The sequence below is a fragment of the Clinocottus analis genome, unplaced genomic scaffold (assembly GCF_023055335.1).
Source record: "Clinocottus analis isolate CAN_PGR_092001 unplaced genomic scaffold, fCliAna1.0.p SCAF_10, whole genome shotgun sequence".
Lineage (NCBI taxonomy): Eukaryota > Metazoa > Chordata > Actinopteri > Perciformes > Cottidae > Clinocottus > Clinocottus analis.
This window is the reverse complement of record NW_027175821.1, coordinates 8,751,121-8,769,567: the sequence shown is the minus strand read 5'-3', so window position 1 is coordinate 8,769,567 and position 18,447 is coordinate 8,751,121. Positions and strand designations below refer to the sequence as shown.

The window sequence follows — 18,447 nt, the reverse complement described above, 5'->3', positions numbered from 1 at the left end:
ACTCCTTGCATTTTCCTTTCCTTCCCAGAGCTCCATCACCCGTTCTGTCCTGGAGGTAGCCTCAGGGCTGCCAGGTGTGTGTGTGTGTGTGTGTGTGTGTGTGTGTGTGTGTGTGTGTGTGTGTGTGTGTGTGTGTGTGTGAGCTACATGCTCGCCTGCCATTTTTACAGCTCGTTCTCAGTGAATAAATATCTTACTTTAAAGTTTGTTGGGTTCATTGTGTCCAAATGTCTCCACATGAGTTTGATTGTTCACTCTGTGTCTATGAATCATCAAGTTTGTGTCTCATTGGACATTCAAATTGTCTCCAATGCAACTTTAACTCCCTTTCTTTCTCAAACTGCAGCAGTTTCCTATTCCTTGTGTGTTACCTATCAGGACACTTCCAATACTGACTGGGTAGCAGTTGATTTTGAAAACTGATATTTAAAAATATATATATATATATATATTTGTAATTAGAAATAAACTTGATTTTCACATTAAAAAAGTACTACTCAAATTCCCATGATGTCTTTACAACATTAAGATGCTGATATTTTCCCAGATTGCTGGGATACTGACATTACTGCTCTGATCTTGTGTATTTATGAGCGTACTCATTTATATCAGCGTGTTGGTACTCCAGAGCTTTCAAACTATTGATCCATTGGCGACAGTTTTACTGTAAACCATCGATTCCTCCATCAATTTCCTCCATCAATTTCTTAACAATGAATGTATTTCACGAAAACAGTTGACAAACAACTTAAATCCCCAAAATCAAAAATGAAAATGTCCTTCCCCATCTATATTCACCGCCTGATATACCGAGTAGCCGGCCACAGGGTCAGAACCAGAGAAGGTAAAGGTGATGTGCTGTGTTTAAACACATGAAATATTAATAGACAGCCAATTAAAATAGGGGCGGCCAGAGTGTCCCAGGAATCCAGAGCAGACATTAGCTCAAAGCTAATAAGATGATTTCCATCAGCCATAGCCAGACAATGCATGTAACGATCGCCAGGTCCAGAGAGACCCGGGGGGACGAGGGGGTCAACGGGAATTAAAGTCTGACTTGTGCCTCTGCTTCGGGGAGATGAGGGCTGAACAGGTGCACAAAACCCCATGAAGTGTGTGTAGACTATAGAGACGCGTGAGTGATAAAAGATTGGGGAACACTGCTGTTTTTTTCAATTCCTAAACAGTGCCAGTTACTCTGTAACTGCAACATTGTAAAGAAACACTGATTACATTTCCTTTTTCTCTTTCTCTCTGGTTCTTTCTCTTCCTTCCCTTTCCTTCTTGTCTCAATGCAGTTCAATGTAATTCATCAGGGAAATGGGAATTTTGTAGGTGTGTTGGCCACATAAGTACAAACACACACACACACACACACACACACACACACACATACACACACACACACACACGCACACACACACACACACACAGACACACGCACACACACACACACACACACACGGAACTGAAATACACTCATACCATACATAGGAGAAAAAAAAACCCATCTGGTATAATGTCCAGTCATATAAAGGCGAACTTATCACGCCTGAGTTCAGTTCACTTTTTTCTACACAAAATATTAAAAATGAAAAAAATAAATAAATGATGTTTTAAATATATCAGTTTTAATTCAATATAAGTGAAATTGGTGAATACTTGGGATTGCCTTCCATTTATTGCGTGTGTTGCTGTAATTTGCTGACTCATGATTACTGAAGGACACACCACCACTCATCAGATCACACTCGTCTTCCTCTCCGCAGCCTCACTTTCTCTCCTCTTTTGTGGCTCCCTACATTATTGCTATTCTTAGCAGAGGGATACAAAGCTCCCCATTACAACCCAATAGATACTGATGTCCACTCATGCTTCATGTTGGCCTGTGTGGTGTGTGTGTGTTTGCGTGTGTGTGTGTGTGTGGAGGCGAGGGGGGCGGGGTGGAGGCGGAGGGGGGGTGGTTGTGTCTAGTAAACTAGCTTAAGCCAGCTGCATCTCACATCCCTCATGCATGGCTTAACTAGCGACTGCCCGTCTGTGTGGTTGTTTCTGTATATTTGTCTATATATATTTGCGTGTGTTGCTTTTCCACGTTTACTTATTTTTCATGTGTGTCTGTGCATGTCTGCTTTTGATAACCAGAAAGATTTTGCACCCACTGTTTTATTCTCTCACACAGAAACACACACCCTGACACAAACTGACATCGGATTCATCACCATATATTAACCTTTAACATACTCACTGTTATGTAATTCAATATTATTTAATTTACCTCAGTAATGCAATGTCAGTAATCCTTTTGGAGCGATTCACAGTGTAATATGCCAGTGACAGGCAGAACAAATACTTGGCTCACACATTGTGAGTAGGCACACTTCCATATGTGTACACACACACACACACACACACACACACACACACACACACACACACACACACACACAGTGGTATTCACAGAGTAATCAGCGCTGCAGCTATTATTAATGAGAGAGAACCAGGTCATTAATATTTAAGCAGTGTCATTGGGGCCAACGCCATGAGAGTGTGTGTGGTCTGTGTGTGTGTGTGTGTGTGTGTGTGTGTGTGTGTGTGTGTGTGTGTGTGCGTGTGTGTGTGGGTGTGTGTCCACATATAGAAGAGGGGCAAAGGGACTATAAGGCAATTTCCTCAGACAGCGTAGTGAGACCTACTCCATTACAATAGGATGGACAGAGATGGAGACGTATTACTCCCTTAAACTGAGAGGGTGGAGGAAGGCAAAAACAGAAACATCTGATTCTGCTCCTTGTCCTCTAGTTCCCGTCCTCTCCTTTCCTGTTTCCCCTCTCTTCTCCGTCAGTGGTTTTGCTCTGTGGAGGATGAAGAGGCTCAAATGGGAAACAGCAGATATCTCATTACATCACACTGCATGGGATGGGCCTTGGAGCTTCCTGTGTGTGTGTGTGTGTGTGTGTGTGTGTGTGTGTGTGTGTGTGTGTGTGTGTGTGTGTGTGTGTGTGTGTGTGTGTGTGTGTGTGTGTGTGTGTGTGCACTGCCAGCATGAACCCTTCTAAATGAACACTGTTGGGGATTGGGACTCTTTGGTCTGTGCCTGGTCTTCCACACTGAGCTTGCTCTGGTGACAGCACATACACATGAACACACACAGACACACATATGCTTTTTTTCTCACACCCATAGGCCAACATGATGAGGTCTAAGGGTGAGGGTGCGAAACAATAAAGAAAGGAATTTGCACAAAAATAGTAAATAGTGACATTATCGCTCATTGTCTTGGATTAGTGGGTATTACTTGCTCTGCAGAGCGAGGAGAAAGAGACAGGCCTGACTGCCAGTTGCTAGTATGGGAGTGCGGTGAGAATATTCCTTAATAATAACCTCTCTTTATTAAATCGAGCTGGATGACGTACAGCAGCCTTCCAGTTCTGCACACCAAAATGTCAGCTTGTTCTATTATCCAACTTTAATAATGAAAATGTAGTAAAGGAAAACAGAGACAGCTCGTCTTTAAAGTAAAAGTTGTGCGTTTTCAAACATGTTTGCTCCGGCGATAGATTTAAGGAGAGAGAGATTAAATAAATAAACAAATATCCTAAATAATGAACATAATATATCACTGTTATATGTTCTATGTATTTAATTAAAGCTTCTTAAACTAGTAAGTGAGTCCACTTAACTTGAACTTGACTTTCTGCCTCTGTTTCCTGACAGTAAAACTCTAATCCATCCCATGAAAGAGCCGTCATGTTTATTTACTTTTTACACTCTTATATTTACTTTTTGCACTGCATAAAATACAATAAATATGTGTTCTGGATAATCTTCTGGCCTGTATAAAACAAAATAAATCATGTATTATTTATAGAGTACAACCTCAGTGAAATATCGCTTCACTGTGTAAGAAGACGAGAAACAACACTTAGCAAGTGCTGAGTAGCCTTCATAGAAAAAGCGTTTTTAACAGCCTCCTACAGCGTGCACATGTGTAATCTGCTCGCAACAGGTGCTGTGTTACAGTTCATATTAATAACTTAAATAAGTTATACAACATATTTTCCCTTTTCAATTTGCTTTACTTTCAAGAAATTACAGACGTTTTCTACCCATGACTGCTGCTCGTTGGTATTAGGAAAACTTGGACTTCAGGCCAGCCAATCAGCTTCTTCCACTCTTAAAACTTAATTTCATACTCATTTAAATTGTAATCATTATTATTGATGCTATCTTGTTAAATCAACTCTTTCTGCGGACTCATCCCGCAGCTCAACATCATTCACACAAATTTAACAAGTCTTCATCAAATAAATACATTTAAAATGTTATTAAATAATTTAATGAATAACTATATGCAGATAACTCCGGTGTTTGCGCCCATTGATGAATTAATTCAGTATTGTTTGTGGGAAAGTGGCAGAAATATGACTTTATAACAGAAACATGACTATTGGCTGTTTAATTTAACTCTACTTAAACTGCTCGCTGGAGTTCAAACATTTGGAAATGTGCAACTTTTATTTTGATGGCGATCAATCTTTGTCTCCAGCTCTTGACTTTTTTTTCCCCAATTTTAATTTTCAAATTGTTAGAACTGCACTGCTGTTTTTTTTATACTTCCTCTCTGTAGAGAGAGCGAGAGTTCACTTTCAAAACGTCCCCACCGCAGCACAACTATCTCCTGCTTCAACAATATGGGTTATGTTGAAGACAAAGCAACATATGCCAACTATGTGTTAAAAAATATAAACATTTTTTATCAAGCAACGCAATATCAAAGTCAAATAGGTGTTATATCCGAAATGTGTCATATTCCAAATGCTATAAATGCTCTAAATACTGTTGTACTCTGACTGTAAGGTGATGAATTGGTTATAAATACATTAACCTCGATTCTAAGTAATTAAATTTTGTTTGTTTGGTATATTGCTTAAGCACTCTAAGGCTGACTGGCCACCGCTATGGTGAGGACATGAGTTAGAGGTGTAAATCAGAGCTGTTGCAAATTGAAAAGTGTCAAAGTTATTAAACTTGACTCCGCTGAAGTTTGCATGTGCACAGTTTTTCTTTCTTTCCAGGTCCAGCTTCTCTGTTTTTTCTCACTGCAGCTGGTAAACCTTTGTTGTAGTGATTCAGTCGGGAGACTTTCCCGCTGCCAGTTGCCTAATCCAGTGGCTCCCAAGCCAATGAGTCCAGTCCAGCAAATAAAAATGCATCTTCAGCCAGATTTAGCAGAGATGAGCATGTTGTCATGCCATCTACTAATGAGAGTTTTCACCGCTGTCTCTGCACATCATCAGTGGCGTTGGGCTGAGAAAGTGCATTTAGCCACATGTTGAAATCAGTTTGGTTCTGCTTAATACATGCAGATAGGCGATAAATTACTCATTGGCAAGTTTTGAAACTTTGTCGTGATCCCGTCAAAGTGCCCTAGTGGTTGTTCCCTTATTGGCCATCTGCCTGTCTGTGCAGTGATTTGATTACCTGGGAGCTTCATTGGGATCGAGAGACGGGGAAGCCGCGCTCGTCGCTCTGTCTCCTGAAGTATAGAGTTACCGTTGCACGGAAGAGGTTGCATTGATTAGCCATATGCCTGCGAGGTGGATGGGGGTCTGAAGCCTCTCCCTGTGCGATCACAATCACCTCTGGGGGACTAAGAGCTGGGGAAGTTGGACGAACAGAGACATATTGTGTACAGGATACTTTCCTCCAGTGCATCTTTGCATTAAGATCCCATCTCGCTTGGTCCCCAACAAAGCGGTGATAATCTGGACATCCATATGGGAAGCCTTTGCCGGGGTTTTCCAGGAAAGATATGATGTCGGATACTGTATGTCAATCAACAGTCAGATCACAGCACAAGGCTCCGACGTCAAGTAGACACATGCCGTGGTGATGATTGCCAAGCGCTTAATGGTTGACTTGGTTTGTTTGATTTTTAGAGCATGTTTTGAAGCCGCAACACAGATTGACTTTAAACCTGTCTCTTTGTATCCTGTTTATCTGTCACTCTTTCTGCACTGATCTCGCTTCAGTGGCCTTGTGTTCGTTTGATAGACACAGTGTTCCCGTCTTAAGGAGCTGGACGGACGTGTGATCGTTACATACACTGAACATACCTCAGCTCCATCAACGCGAGCCTCTGTTACAGAGAGCTGGCTGATCATGGTTTTGATTAGATTGTATCAGCCTCTGTGCCAGCGCTGCTCTCCGTATGGAGGCGCCTTTGTAAGAATGATGAATGGCTCTTTTAATTGTTTCTAATTGACAACTGCTCTGAAAGACTTTGTTATGAAACACCGCCAATTTAGTAACACCGATACACTGTAGTGCCTTATTAATTCTCTCCCGTCTGGCTCGAACGCTGTGCAATTGAAAAGAGCCGTCTGTGCGTTTGTGGGCCGACGAGGCAGTAATAACTCGCTGTAAGAGCGTGCCAGTTTTTTAAGGTTTAAACTCTCTTTTTTTCCTTATTTTTTATTCACCTCCCCTGTTTTCCAGTCTGTGGTGAATCCAAGTGTGCACGCCTTGGTTGTTTAAAACATTACAATGATATCTCTGAGGATTTACTGCCCTGCGTATGTAGTTGGGTTAGAGAGGGTCTATAACTATGTTACAGCCTGGCTGACATGTTTGTCATTATCATTTATTATGAGGTGATATTGGATGATATATTCTCATCCTGCCGCCCTTTGGCAGGCATGCTCGGGCTCGGCTATGCTGCTGAGAACATTTGCATACATATTGTCTCACACCTTTAGATAGACTTAGTCCATATCTACCCTTTCAAAAAGTACATTTAATGAATAAAAGGGGAAATTAAGGAAGCAGGAAAGAAGAGAATGCAACAACAGAGGGATAGTTGGAGAGGGGAGCGTGTAAGTGCCATTTGGTATTTATGGAGGCCATTCACACAGGTGAGCTGTTGTAGGAGCGTCTGTTTATTTGGTTGCTCTCACATGCAAGATCTCACCGGTCCACCTGTGGCTGTTGATTCAAATCATCCAGGTGTTCAGACTTTGATCTATCTCTTCAGAAAATGTAAATACTGAGTGATGAAAAGGAGAATGACAGGAGGTAGAGATGTAGATCAAGGAAAAAAGGAGTGGCTGAAGGGACCAAATTCATGAGGCTGTTGGCACTTTGTGTGACATCTCTGTTTTGTTTTAGCATGAACATCGAGACACGGCCATTTGCACTTTGTCCAAGTATATTTCAGCCCAACATGAGTCATGTTTAAAGTCTGTTATTAGTCGGCTTGGTTTGCTGTCTGGTTGGTTGGCTGTTGTTGAAAACGTTGACAAACCAAATGACTTCACGAGCTGCTATATGGTGCAAATTTATAATGTAAAAACATCGTCCTTTAATTATGAGCATTGATAGAACGTAGAGAACGACACGATGCTTTTACGTTGATAGGTTCGAGGCGTCAGAAACTGGTTTGGATTGTAACGCGAGCTTTTGTATCTGCTTGCTGTCTTGAGAACGTCTCTCCCCTTTGTTATTGCATGTCTTTTTCTTTTATCTTGACTCTTGTCATGTTTTTCTTTCTCCACTTTTATTTTTGTCATTTTCTGCTCTCTCTTCTCCTCGCCTCCTCCATCTCCACTCCCTTCATCCCTACAGTGCTCAGGTTGACAGATGTTTGGCTGGCTTGCCTGTCATAATAACTGTGGTCTTGGGTGTCTCAGGTGGCTGGCGTCGGCTGTTCTTTAAGTACTTCACAGCCACGACAGGACATTTCTTTTGGCTATTGGTGAGGAGAAATAAGGTTAAGAGCAGCGAGGACAGGGGAAAGGCGGAGCAGAAAAGAGTTTTAATATTTGTAGATTTGATCACGCTTTTTTTTTTTTGTTTGATTTGATAAAGCTCTCAACACAGAGTTGTTTTATCCCAGGAATAGGAAAGTGAGTCAAGAGCCTCCTCAGCAGACAGATCAAGTTAGCGACAAGCTGGTGGAAATATTGGAGCATTTAGCTGCTAAAAAAACAAACAACAGAACTGAGCTGAGAGGGCAGTGGACACTGAACCCCCTCAAATGAATGCTAATGTTGCTCTCTGTTGGCTGGACGTGTAAATAAGCCACAGTTTTTTTTTGTCATAATACCTTCTTGAGGTGATATGTCAGTGTTGTGTTTCCAGCATATTGTGCTTGCCCCAAGTGGCCACAAAAATCAATATTTGGTTGGATATAATAAAAAAAGTCAGCCTCAGTCAAATTAAAGAAAGACTTTTTTTATTTTATAAAAAAGGGTCCTAGAAAATGTGTAGTACTACTTACATAGATATTGATCTGCTGACACCAATGCCCCCACCTCCCACCTTGTATTATCTTTTTTTGTATTTGAATGTATGTTTAAGATGATGGCGTTATGACTACTTTTTTAACCTTATTTTGTTATGTTTGTTTTGTTGTCGAGCTCTGAACTTTATAGATATTATTATTGTTGCCCGACCTGTAAATTCACTCCTTTCATTTTGTGCACCAATAACAAACATAATTGATCTGTCCATAACAAGAGTGCAAATTGAGCAAAAAAAAGCCTAAACATAACCATAAAAATGTCCAGCATGCTTTGGTCCCAAAAGCATATAAAATGAGATATCTTGACATGCAACATCCTGTGGGACGTACGATATAAACAAGTCCTGTTTATGTTGATTAAAAACATAATCGCGGCAGCATACCGTTTACTACAAACATATGAGTTGTATCGGGACATCAGTTTCGGGAGACAGGGTTGATATATGAGATTAGAGGACGAGGGGACAGAAGGAGAGAGGCGACCGGCAGAGGCAGGGCTGGGGAGAGAGGTGGCAAGGGGGCCACAAACCCTTCAGGCCAGCGGGAAGCTGCCTCTGCAGAGATTTATAGGTTCTCTGGGAGCCGGACCTTGCACCTTGCTGTCATCCTCTCTCTCTTTATCTTTCTGTTGATGCGCACGCCGTTTCCCTGTAAGATTGATCCATCGTTTTCTTAAAGTGGACAGGCTTGATATGAAGGGAAGAGATGTAGTCGAAGAATGTCCCTTGTCTGCACACACGGTAGTCTGCATACTGCTGCTGTTGTGTGTTTATCTCCGCTGCCCTGTCATAGCTGGAGGTGTTTCTCGTAGATTTTGATTTCATAAGAGACCTTTATAAATGTCTGGCTCTCTGAGGCAGATGTAGACAGACACGGGAAAGGACAGGTAGACAGGCACTCAGACAGGTCAGTTTCAGACTGGATGAGACCTGCAGTAAGCCTTATATATCAGCCTGGCTTTGCTGTCTTATTGGACACTAAGGCTCTCCAGTTTACACAGAGCACCCCAGAGTGAAGAGAGAGAGAGAGAGAGTTTGCGATCATGATTGATCTGTGCCAACATTATTGCCTCAGTGGATGGCAATGATTGGATTACTGTGTTTTGAGATGTGTTTGCGATCTTTACTTGGGCCGGTCGTCTTCGCTGTAATTATTGATGTGACAAGAGGCGCTCACAAGGCTCTTTGCAGCTCGTGACAAATATCGCCTCTCAAGTTATGCGGATGTTTGGCAACATGCACAATCGTGAGTGCGAATGATGTCAATTTCCAACGACAGTTGTTTCATTGTGGCTGCTTTGCTTTATGAATCTGCAGGTAACTCTGCATTTAGACTGAATGAAGAAATAGCTCAGCTCGTCTAATGAACCGATGGTACAGCAGGACACTGGGGGGGGGGGGGGGGGGGGCGGTGTGCACCACTGCACCGCCCCGGCAGCCAACAGCCCGGTGTGTTTCTGAGAGACAGACAATTATGTAAGAGGAGAGAGCGAAAGGTTGCCTTGTCTCCTGAACCACCAGAAATCCAAACAGACAAAACGAGCAGTGCTGTGGATAGGTGGCCCCCTCGCCTGCTGATTATAAAGGCTGCTTCATGCAATATTAAAAATGGTCCTCTGCTCCACTTTGGGGAGCACAGGAAGATATAACGCATCAGCCTAAACATTACGAATCTTTGGGCGTGACACTCACCGTCAAGGCTCGACCATTCAAAACATCTCCTCAGCAATATAGAAATCACCGTTGAAAATAAACAGCCCTAACCTAAAGCGGTTATTAATAAATGGGCAAAGTTCAGTGCTTGATGTATGAATAATTATTATGGTCTTCAGGGAGCTGTCCATGTAAAATTAGATTGCTGATTGCCAATCTAAATAATTAACGGCAGTATGATTATGGGAAGCGTAGTTCACTATGGGTTCCACACTCTGCAGTCTTTACAGCTGTCATATGGCAGCTTAGAAATAATGAGCATTCAGTACGGGAGCATTGAGCGGGACAGCATGGCATGTCGCTACCTGCCCGGATGCTCAGAGCCACGTCGGCGGTCTGCTGTCCAAGCCACTCGTCACCATGACAACCCATAAAGCTGTCACTGGTGGAGACAAAATGTCCAGACGCTGAGCTATGCGAGGACGTGTCGGTAGGTAAAGGAGTTCACATGTGTGGGTAACTGTGCCTCCAGGTGGACGGAAAACCTTGAACTCAGGTAAGCACTAATGAGTTCAGCTTCTTCCCTCAGGCCCACTGCCACTCAGAAGAATGAGGAACATAACCAAAATACTCACTGCTCTTGAGGGGAGACTGTGAGGAGGCTGACACCCTCAAAGTCACTTGAAGGCACATTTTCATTACCATTTGACAATATGAAAATAGACAATGTTTTACTGTAACTAAGGACACAATTTCTTAAATAACTTTATTAGAAATCTGTACAACCAAGGATGCAAAATAATCCATTATTGTTCTTAAAGCCTTTAAATAAATACATAATACTGCATTTACTGTAAAGCGTTTGTGTCTTTTATTCTGTTATAGATGCGGTTTAGTTTCACCATGTGGTTGTGTGAATTTACAATATGACACACTATATAGTATTATAATTCCTCTGTGTGATTACTGTATTCAACCGAGTTTACTTTGCTACATAAATCACAATGTATGAGGCTCTGTTACAAAAACGTGGCCAATATTTTGTTGTCTTTAAAGACCAAACGTACATGACAAGCAAACTCAACCAAATGTAGACTTTTGCACACACACACACACACACACACACACACACACACACACACACACACACACACAAGCTTGATGTTGTCTCAGAATGGCATCATAAGGTCGAAGCAGGTCATGATACAACAGAACTCCTGAATGAGGAGCAGAGCGATGTGCCACACCTGACTGTCAAGCAGTCACCCGAAACCAAAGACCCTTGCTCAATAGTAAAATGTGGATTGACCTGAATTATCATCACCATTCTCTCTCTCTCTCCCGTTGTGGCTTATAGTCTCTCCTTCCTCTCCCTCCCCACCTGGTATTCTGCGGGCAACCAGACATTCTTGACATTTTGCAAAGGTTGAAAGACAAAGAACCTTTGTCTCCTAATAAGGCCGCGCTCTGCACCCCACCTGAATGAGAATACTTGGGAGGAGAGGGCCGTGTGTGCGTGTGTGTGTGTGTGTGTGTGTGTGTGTGTGTGTGTGTGTGTGTGTGTGTGTGAGGTAAGAGCCGTGGGAGGACGAGGTTCAGAACTGAGAGAAAAGACAAATGAACATAGTTATGATCAATCCGCTCTCTGTCGGCTCAGAGTGATAGCAGTTAGGTTTCAGAGGCTAATGTAAGCGATTGCTGTGAGGAGCGCGGTGCCGCACCCTGATGCTTTGCCAGCAGTCACACGGAGAGACTCGGATGTTCTACAAGCGAGCGGTATTCTCCATCACTGCGGGAGCTTGAAGCGGAACTCAAAACACCCAAGGTCCTCCTGGTCTCTTCTCATCTCCCTCGCTCATATCCATCACACTCCTCGTCTACCTCTCACCTCCCTCACCGCCTCCCTCCATCTCTCTTGCACCTTATTCCTCTGCAGTTCTGTCTGAAGAACTTTCTCCGAAAAGAAAAAATAGTCTAAGCGAGGACAGAGGTGCGACGAGAGAAAACAGAGAGCTTTCAATAGTTAGCGCTCGCCACCTGGTCAAGCACCGTCCAACCTTTCGGTTCAGTCTGGTCTTGTTTTCCGCTCCGCGTGTTGCTTTGAGTTTTCTCTACTGGACTCCTTCCACTTAGCATACAGCTGTGGCCCTGCGTTATGCAATTTCCCCGCATTGTCTCATTCACGCTTTCCAAGGCATTTCAATTTTGTGAAGGCGCTGACTTTAATGTGAGCAATAATAATGTTTTGTTTTGACGTTACATAAGCGAAAGGTAAAACTATCTGGACCTGTCTTTAAAAGCAGATGGTGTGGTTATGACATCAGGCTCATTACAGGCAGCTGTAACTAGGAAGTCCACCGCCTTAAAACCAGCTTCCTCAACTAACAAGGCAGAGAAATGTTCACTGTGTGTGTGTGTGTGTGTGTGTGTCAGACAAAGAGAGAGAGGGAGAGAGAGAGAGAGATTAAGAGGACCTAATAAATGGAACAAAATTATGAGCTGTAGAATTCTTTAAATCTTTTAAATTCTTCTCTCATAGCGTCTCATCTTTTCTCAATATTAATCTTTATCTTCGCTCCCTCTTCTACTCTCTATATTCAGTCATTCACAGGAATGTGGGCAGATATGGGATCATATTCAGACTTCCAGATTAATTCTGCTCGCGACTCAGGAGCCAATATTATCCACGCGGTCGTTGTTTTACCCATGAGCCTGTTGCCTTGGCAACGTTGCATAAGAGGGAGTGGAAAAGCGGGATGCCCCTTCCTGATTGGGAGACAAGGTGGCAGATCTCTCTTCCTCTCCCCTCGTCTTCCCTGTATCTTTTCTGGCATCTATTCCCAGCTCGAAACTCTTGTGCGAATCGTCAAAACACCGGAGCTGCGACTGTCCCCTCGTCCCACGTGTTGAATCAACTCACAGCTCCACTGTCAGAAACAGCGCATCTATTAAAGCTTGTCCTCAACTTAGTTAAAGTTCCTGATGGAACAGTGATGGATGGCCCAGTTTGACATGTTTGTCCCGACAGTGCTCCTGCATGCACACTTGAACGCGTCATCCTCGGCCGTGGGAGGAATCCACTGAGAACACATGTTCAAGACTGCATGGCGAGGTCTTCCATGTTGTGTCTACATACCAAGAGGATGAGAAGGATGGAGGATGGTCTCCGGGGACAGGACAATATGTGTTCTTTTGTATCTGCTACAAAAAGGGGGCAAAAGAAACAGGATGGACTCGGCAATTAAACTTGATACGGAGTCAGGACTGCAGTTTATGTAATAATGCATGAACAAAATAACAACGCACTTTTGGCGTTTGCTATAACAATGGAGGCAAAAGTGATTAGTTGATCTGAACCAATCAGGGCTCTTGTTGGTTGCACACTTTCCGATGGAATAAGCTCAAATTGAGTTTCTTCAGTTTTTTTTCCAGCCTGTAAGCCAAGAAAAGAGCAGGGTGGGCAGCCCCCGTGTGAGGAGCCATCTCAATCCATGTGTTTAGCAAGCACCATCTGCTGCTTTTATTCAGATGGGAGTAGAAATATTTGGTTGATTAGGAGAGGATCTGTGTAGGATAGCTGCACCGTTACCACCGGTTACGAGTGACACACATGCTCCGTTCTGTCGAGTGGCGTCTTGCAAGGTGAACAGAAGACAGACACACAGACATCCAGCTGCGAGTGCTCCAATAGGTGCCTGTGCATCAAATGGATGCATAATGTGTGGCACACACATGCGCTAAAACAAAACTAAAGCTGGAGGAAGAGGAAGACAGGGAGGCACACACTTGTTGTCACAACAACAAGACGATACACAACCATGTGACCCAGTTTGGGTCAATAAGTAAGTTTAGTTTTGATTTGTTTCTTTCCAATAAGAAAAGGTTAATGCGTGATGTGCTACCATTGTTCCGATCTTTAAAGATGATCAGGCTTAGTTCACACTGCAAGCCTTACTGTTCAGATTTATTTTGTGATTTAGGTGTGCACTGGTCGCTGTTGTGAGTTGACCTACATGTGCCAAAAAACAATAACAAAGACTTTATATACAACATGCTTTTTTTTTTAAAAAGTACACTTGGAGGAGACTGAAGTTGTCAGCGTTTATGGTCTCATTTATAAGTTGATAAGTGGAAGACAGTCTTTTTAAAGTCTGCTCTGGGAAAAATGAAAGTAAACCAATTTGATGTTATGTCAACTAGCTGAAGCAGCCTTACAATACCAGCCAGTATTACACAATTTGACAAATTATAATGTAAAAAAAAAGTGTAATATGTTGCACGTCTCAGAAAAAACGTTTTGGAGGTACAGCAGACAAAAGGGGTGAGCCAAAAAAGCAAGCAGGCTGGAGATGCTACACTCTCATTCATGCTCTGTCAGTCTCAACTCAGAAACTAGATTGGGCTTTCTTCACTTTGAGTTTTGGGGAAACATTTTTTTGTGACAACAGATAATTCAGGTTAATCTGAATATTGTTGGCTGATCTGGAAGTTTCTGGCTGGTTGCAGTTAATCACAGATTACATCCTCATGTTATCAAAATATGCTATCCTTGTCGAGAACGTCACAGAATGAGCTGGATGTTGTCGAGAGATTGAAGATTTGTACGTCAACATTTCAATCTCTCTGAGTTAAATTTCAATTCTATATATTACATTACATTTCATTTAGCTGACGCTTTTATCCAGAGCGACTTACAACCCAAATAATCCTGTAACTTGATCATCTCCAGGTGCTGACCTCGGCGGTCTGATGGACCTGGAGTCCCTGTACCGCGGCGTGGAGCAGAGCATCAACCACACGCGAGCCGGGCGGATGCGCAGGCAGAGCCTGGACAGGGCTTACAACATCGAGGTGCTGCTGGGCGTCGACGACTCAGTGGTCCAGTTTCACGGGAAGGAGCACGTCCAAAAGTACCTGCTCACACTCATGAACATTGTAAGTGTTGCTGGCACACAAAGACAAAAACACAGACTGAATGTCTATTAAAATAATTAAGCACCTGCTCTGTAAATTGCTGACATGATGGTTATTTTAGAGCCTGAGATCTCAGGTTTCATCCCCAATGGTGGAATGTAACGAAGTGTATCTCCTCCAGTACTGTTGAACACAACAAGAAAAGAGCTGTTCTTTTCTTGGTTGAGAACATTGTTCTTGTAGTTCTCCAGCTAAATAAACCCTTCTTGTATCAGCTGGAAATTGCATAGACACAAAGCTGAAAACAAGCAGTTTTTCTGAGCTCATGCGTAGTTGAGATTATGTGATTCTCACAGAACAGAAAGGCAAAAAATATGATGATCTTATACAATATGATACATTGCTGTAGAGAAAACTACCCAACAGAATGTAAGAACTTGCACAACCTTAAACATCTGATACAACACACACAATAATGCAGCATTTATTATATATCGCAAAAACATAATATGATATAATAACACAGGGACTTTTACTTTTAAGTACATTCTGCTGATATACTTTACACACGGTTTTGAATGCAGTACTGTTACTTGTGCTGTGGTATTTTCACAGTGGGATGTGATAGTGTTTTTACTACGATCTGAACACTTCTTCCCCCCACTGCACACCAAACACACAGCGAGCTATCCCACGAACGTATAACTGCATCTTCACGTACAACCATCATCAGAAATGATGAAATGACATTTGTTCTCTTGCTTTAAAAAAAATAAAACCATTAAAATGGGAAAACTGTTCCATTTGAGTTTAATGGGAAGTAAGTCACAGTGAGGTCAAAGAAAGAGGGTAACACACACACACACACACACACACACACACACACACACACACACACACACACACACACAGATTCAATTCCCTTCTTACATGTTCTCATCCAGCAATCAGCCGCGGGTAATCCTTTCTTCTCTATCTGAATATGATGAGATTTCATTTGTTTGAGTGAGTGTGTGTGTGTGTTAGGTGAGCCCTGTGCTCTGAAGGGGCTCCTACATATCATTTCATCAGGCTTTGTGTCATGTCATCATTCATCTTGTGTGTGCGCGCGCGCGTGTTAGTGTGTGTGTGTGTGTGTGTGTGTGTGAAAGAGAGAGAGAGAGAGAAAAAGAGAGAGATGCAGAAACAGCACGCATTATGCTCCAGGCCACAACAACACTTAGCCAAGCACTCAAACTCCCAGGTGTGTGTGTGTGTGTGTGTTTGTGTGTGTGTGTGTGTGCGGGTGTGTGTGTGTGTGTGTGTGTGTGTGTGTGTGTGCGTGTGTGTTTGTGTGGCGCTGAACAAACTGCAGACTTTAATCTTTGCAAATTAAACCTGTGGTGAGAGTGCGTTTGCACACGTGTGAGCGCTCATTCTGTTTGTGTGCGTGCTCCTGTTTGCTTTTGCTTGTGTTGCGACCCACTGCGCAAGGAACCAATCTCCGACTGTTAAGCAGCTGCAAGCATACAGCAACAAATCCTACCACATCTCTTTGTCTCAGCTCAGCGCTTGAGAAAGAACAAGCGCCACTGTGCTCTTTGCCTCCCCTTTTAGATACGTGTTAGACAATATAGGTGAAGCGAATACGCAGCCCTGTCGCAGCCCCTCTCTAATCTGTGGGGAAGAGATGATGAGACAGAGGGAGAAGGAGTATTTTAAACAGCGCATTCGGAATAAATTACTGACAGCCAGATAAACAGAAATAAATAAATAAGGGCTGCCTCCCACGCGTGGCATCTGGGCGACTTTCTTCTTGAAAGTTTGCTTTGCTCACTTCAGGATGGGTGTGCTCTCTCTCTCTCTCTCTCTCTCTCTCTCTCTCTCTCTCTCTCTCTCTCTCTCTCTCTGTTTTGTTTCGTTCCCTCTCTGTCTTTCTCTCAGCAGCACTGAGCTGCTCCACACTGAGCTCTTTTCGTAATTTATGGCAACAAATCCTCACCGATGTTAAAAAACTTTCTAAGTATCATATGAGTGGTAACTCCGGCGGTACGGATGAAAGGTTCTGACATTGGGAAACCATCAAATTGACAGCAGGCTGTCTCCTCACTCACCTGTTTCCACCTGTTTTTTTTCTCTCTTCAAATTCCTCTAGATTCTTCATAAAGTCATCTGTGTGTGTTTGTGTTTACACTTTAAACACACCTCAACAGAGTCTTTTGTCTTTTGTTGCAGCAGCTGTTGCACAGTCGTAGAGTTACCCTCAAAGGATAAATAAAGTTGTGTTTCAGTACGAAAGGTTATCCTGTAAAACTACAATGTTTGCATTGTTTCTTCAATTTCTTATTTTCACTCATCTATTTCATCTAGTTTTGTAATAAGCCTCTTCCTGTGTGTGTGTGTGTGTGTGTGTGTGTGTGTGTGTGTGTGTGTGTGTGTGTGTGTGTGTGTGTGTGTGTGTGTTTTGGAGGGTAGGGGGGAGGCGGTACTGCAGGACATCAAAGCGCCCCCACAGAAAAGCACTAAATCCTGTCTGCGAAGTTCAACGGGAGTGTTAAAGTGTGTTTTTTGTGTCTTGATGTGTAGGTTGAGTTGAATGTGTGTATCGGTGATTCTGCTTCCCACTCCTTTCCCATGTGTTTACCTCCCTTCAAGAGACAGATCACATGGCAAATACTGACAGCGATATGGACAGGGGGGACAACACAAACAAGAAAAATACAAACCTGAAAGGGAAGACATTTTTTAGCATCGTCAAATTTCAAGAGAGAGAGTGAGAGAGAAACAGGCAAAACAGGAGAATAAATTAATGAATAAGATACAGTGAAGTGGAAAAAAGGAAAGTGAGAATGAATGTCAGTAACACTTTATAATAACCACCCACTATGTTAACCATTAGTGCATCATCTAAGTCCTTGATAAGTGGTTGCAATATATATTAATTAATTGGTTTGCAACATATTACTTACTTTACAAATGGGGAGTATGAAAACCCAAATTCTGAAACGCATAATAGTCAAGCTTTTTAATCAAGAATAAAACATAACTGAGTTACTAATGAGTGTTTATGTTGGAAGAATGTTTTTTTAAATGATGAATTAAGTGTTTACTCATGCTTTACTAATGCTACATAGTGTGTAGTTATTAGAAAGTGCTACTGAAATGGCTATTCAGGTATCGTTGAGCATCGTTTTGATTGGCCATCGGTGACAAAGTGGGCTGTTAGGAAAGGAGTGCAACAATGTGGTAAATCCTGTAAAATATGATATGGGGCCAAATGCCAAGTGGAGGCCATTGTGCAGTAATCTTCCTGTGGTGAACATGGTGATAGATTTAGTGGGTAACAGTGATCTGTCTGTCTACTCTCTGTCTCACCCATTAATGGAGACCTTTACTAGGTGCCGCAAAGTGTTAATCACACTCTCCGTGGATATGAATAGCCACTGCTGGTGAGGGAGTGGCACCTGTGTCTGCTCCAGTATGTGATAAGCATAATTTTCTGCAACAGCTATCTGGAAATGGTGTTGATGTCAGTCTTGTCGTTACCAAAGCTCCTGGAGGCAGAGGAAGTCATCGTATTAAGTGGTAGGAAGAGCT

At 42.6% G+C, this 18,447-nt stretch overlaps 1 protein-coding gene across 2 annotated transcripts in view; it reads left to right on the top strand.

The window, feature by feature from the left end:
- Nucleotides 1–18,447, top strand: part of LOC137791325 (A disintegrin and metalloproteinase with thrombospondin motifs 2-like) — a 109,173-nt gene that overhangs the window by 63,948 nt on the left and 26,778 nt on the right. For both annotated transcript variants that reach the window (XM_068586164.1, XM_068586155.1), the window contains exon 4: nt 14,687–14,892. In XM_068586164.1, coding sequence (XP_068442265.1) covers nt 14,687–14,892 — 206 coding nt within the window. The remainder of the gene's footprint in view (nt 1–14,686; nt 14,893–18,447) is intronic.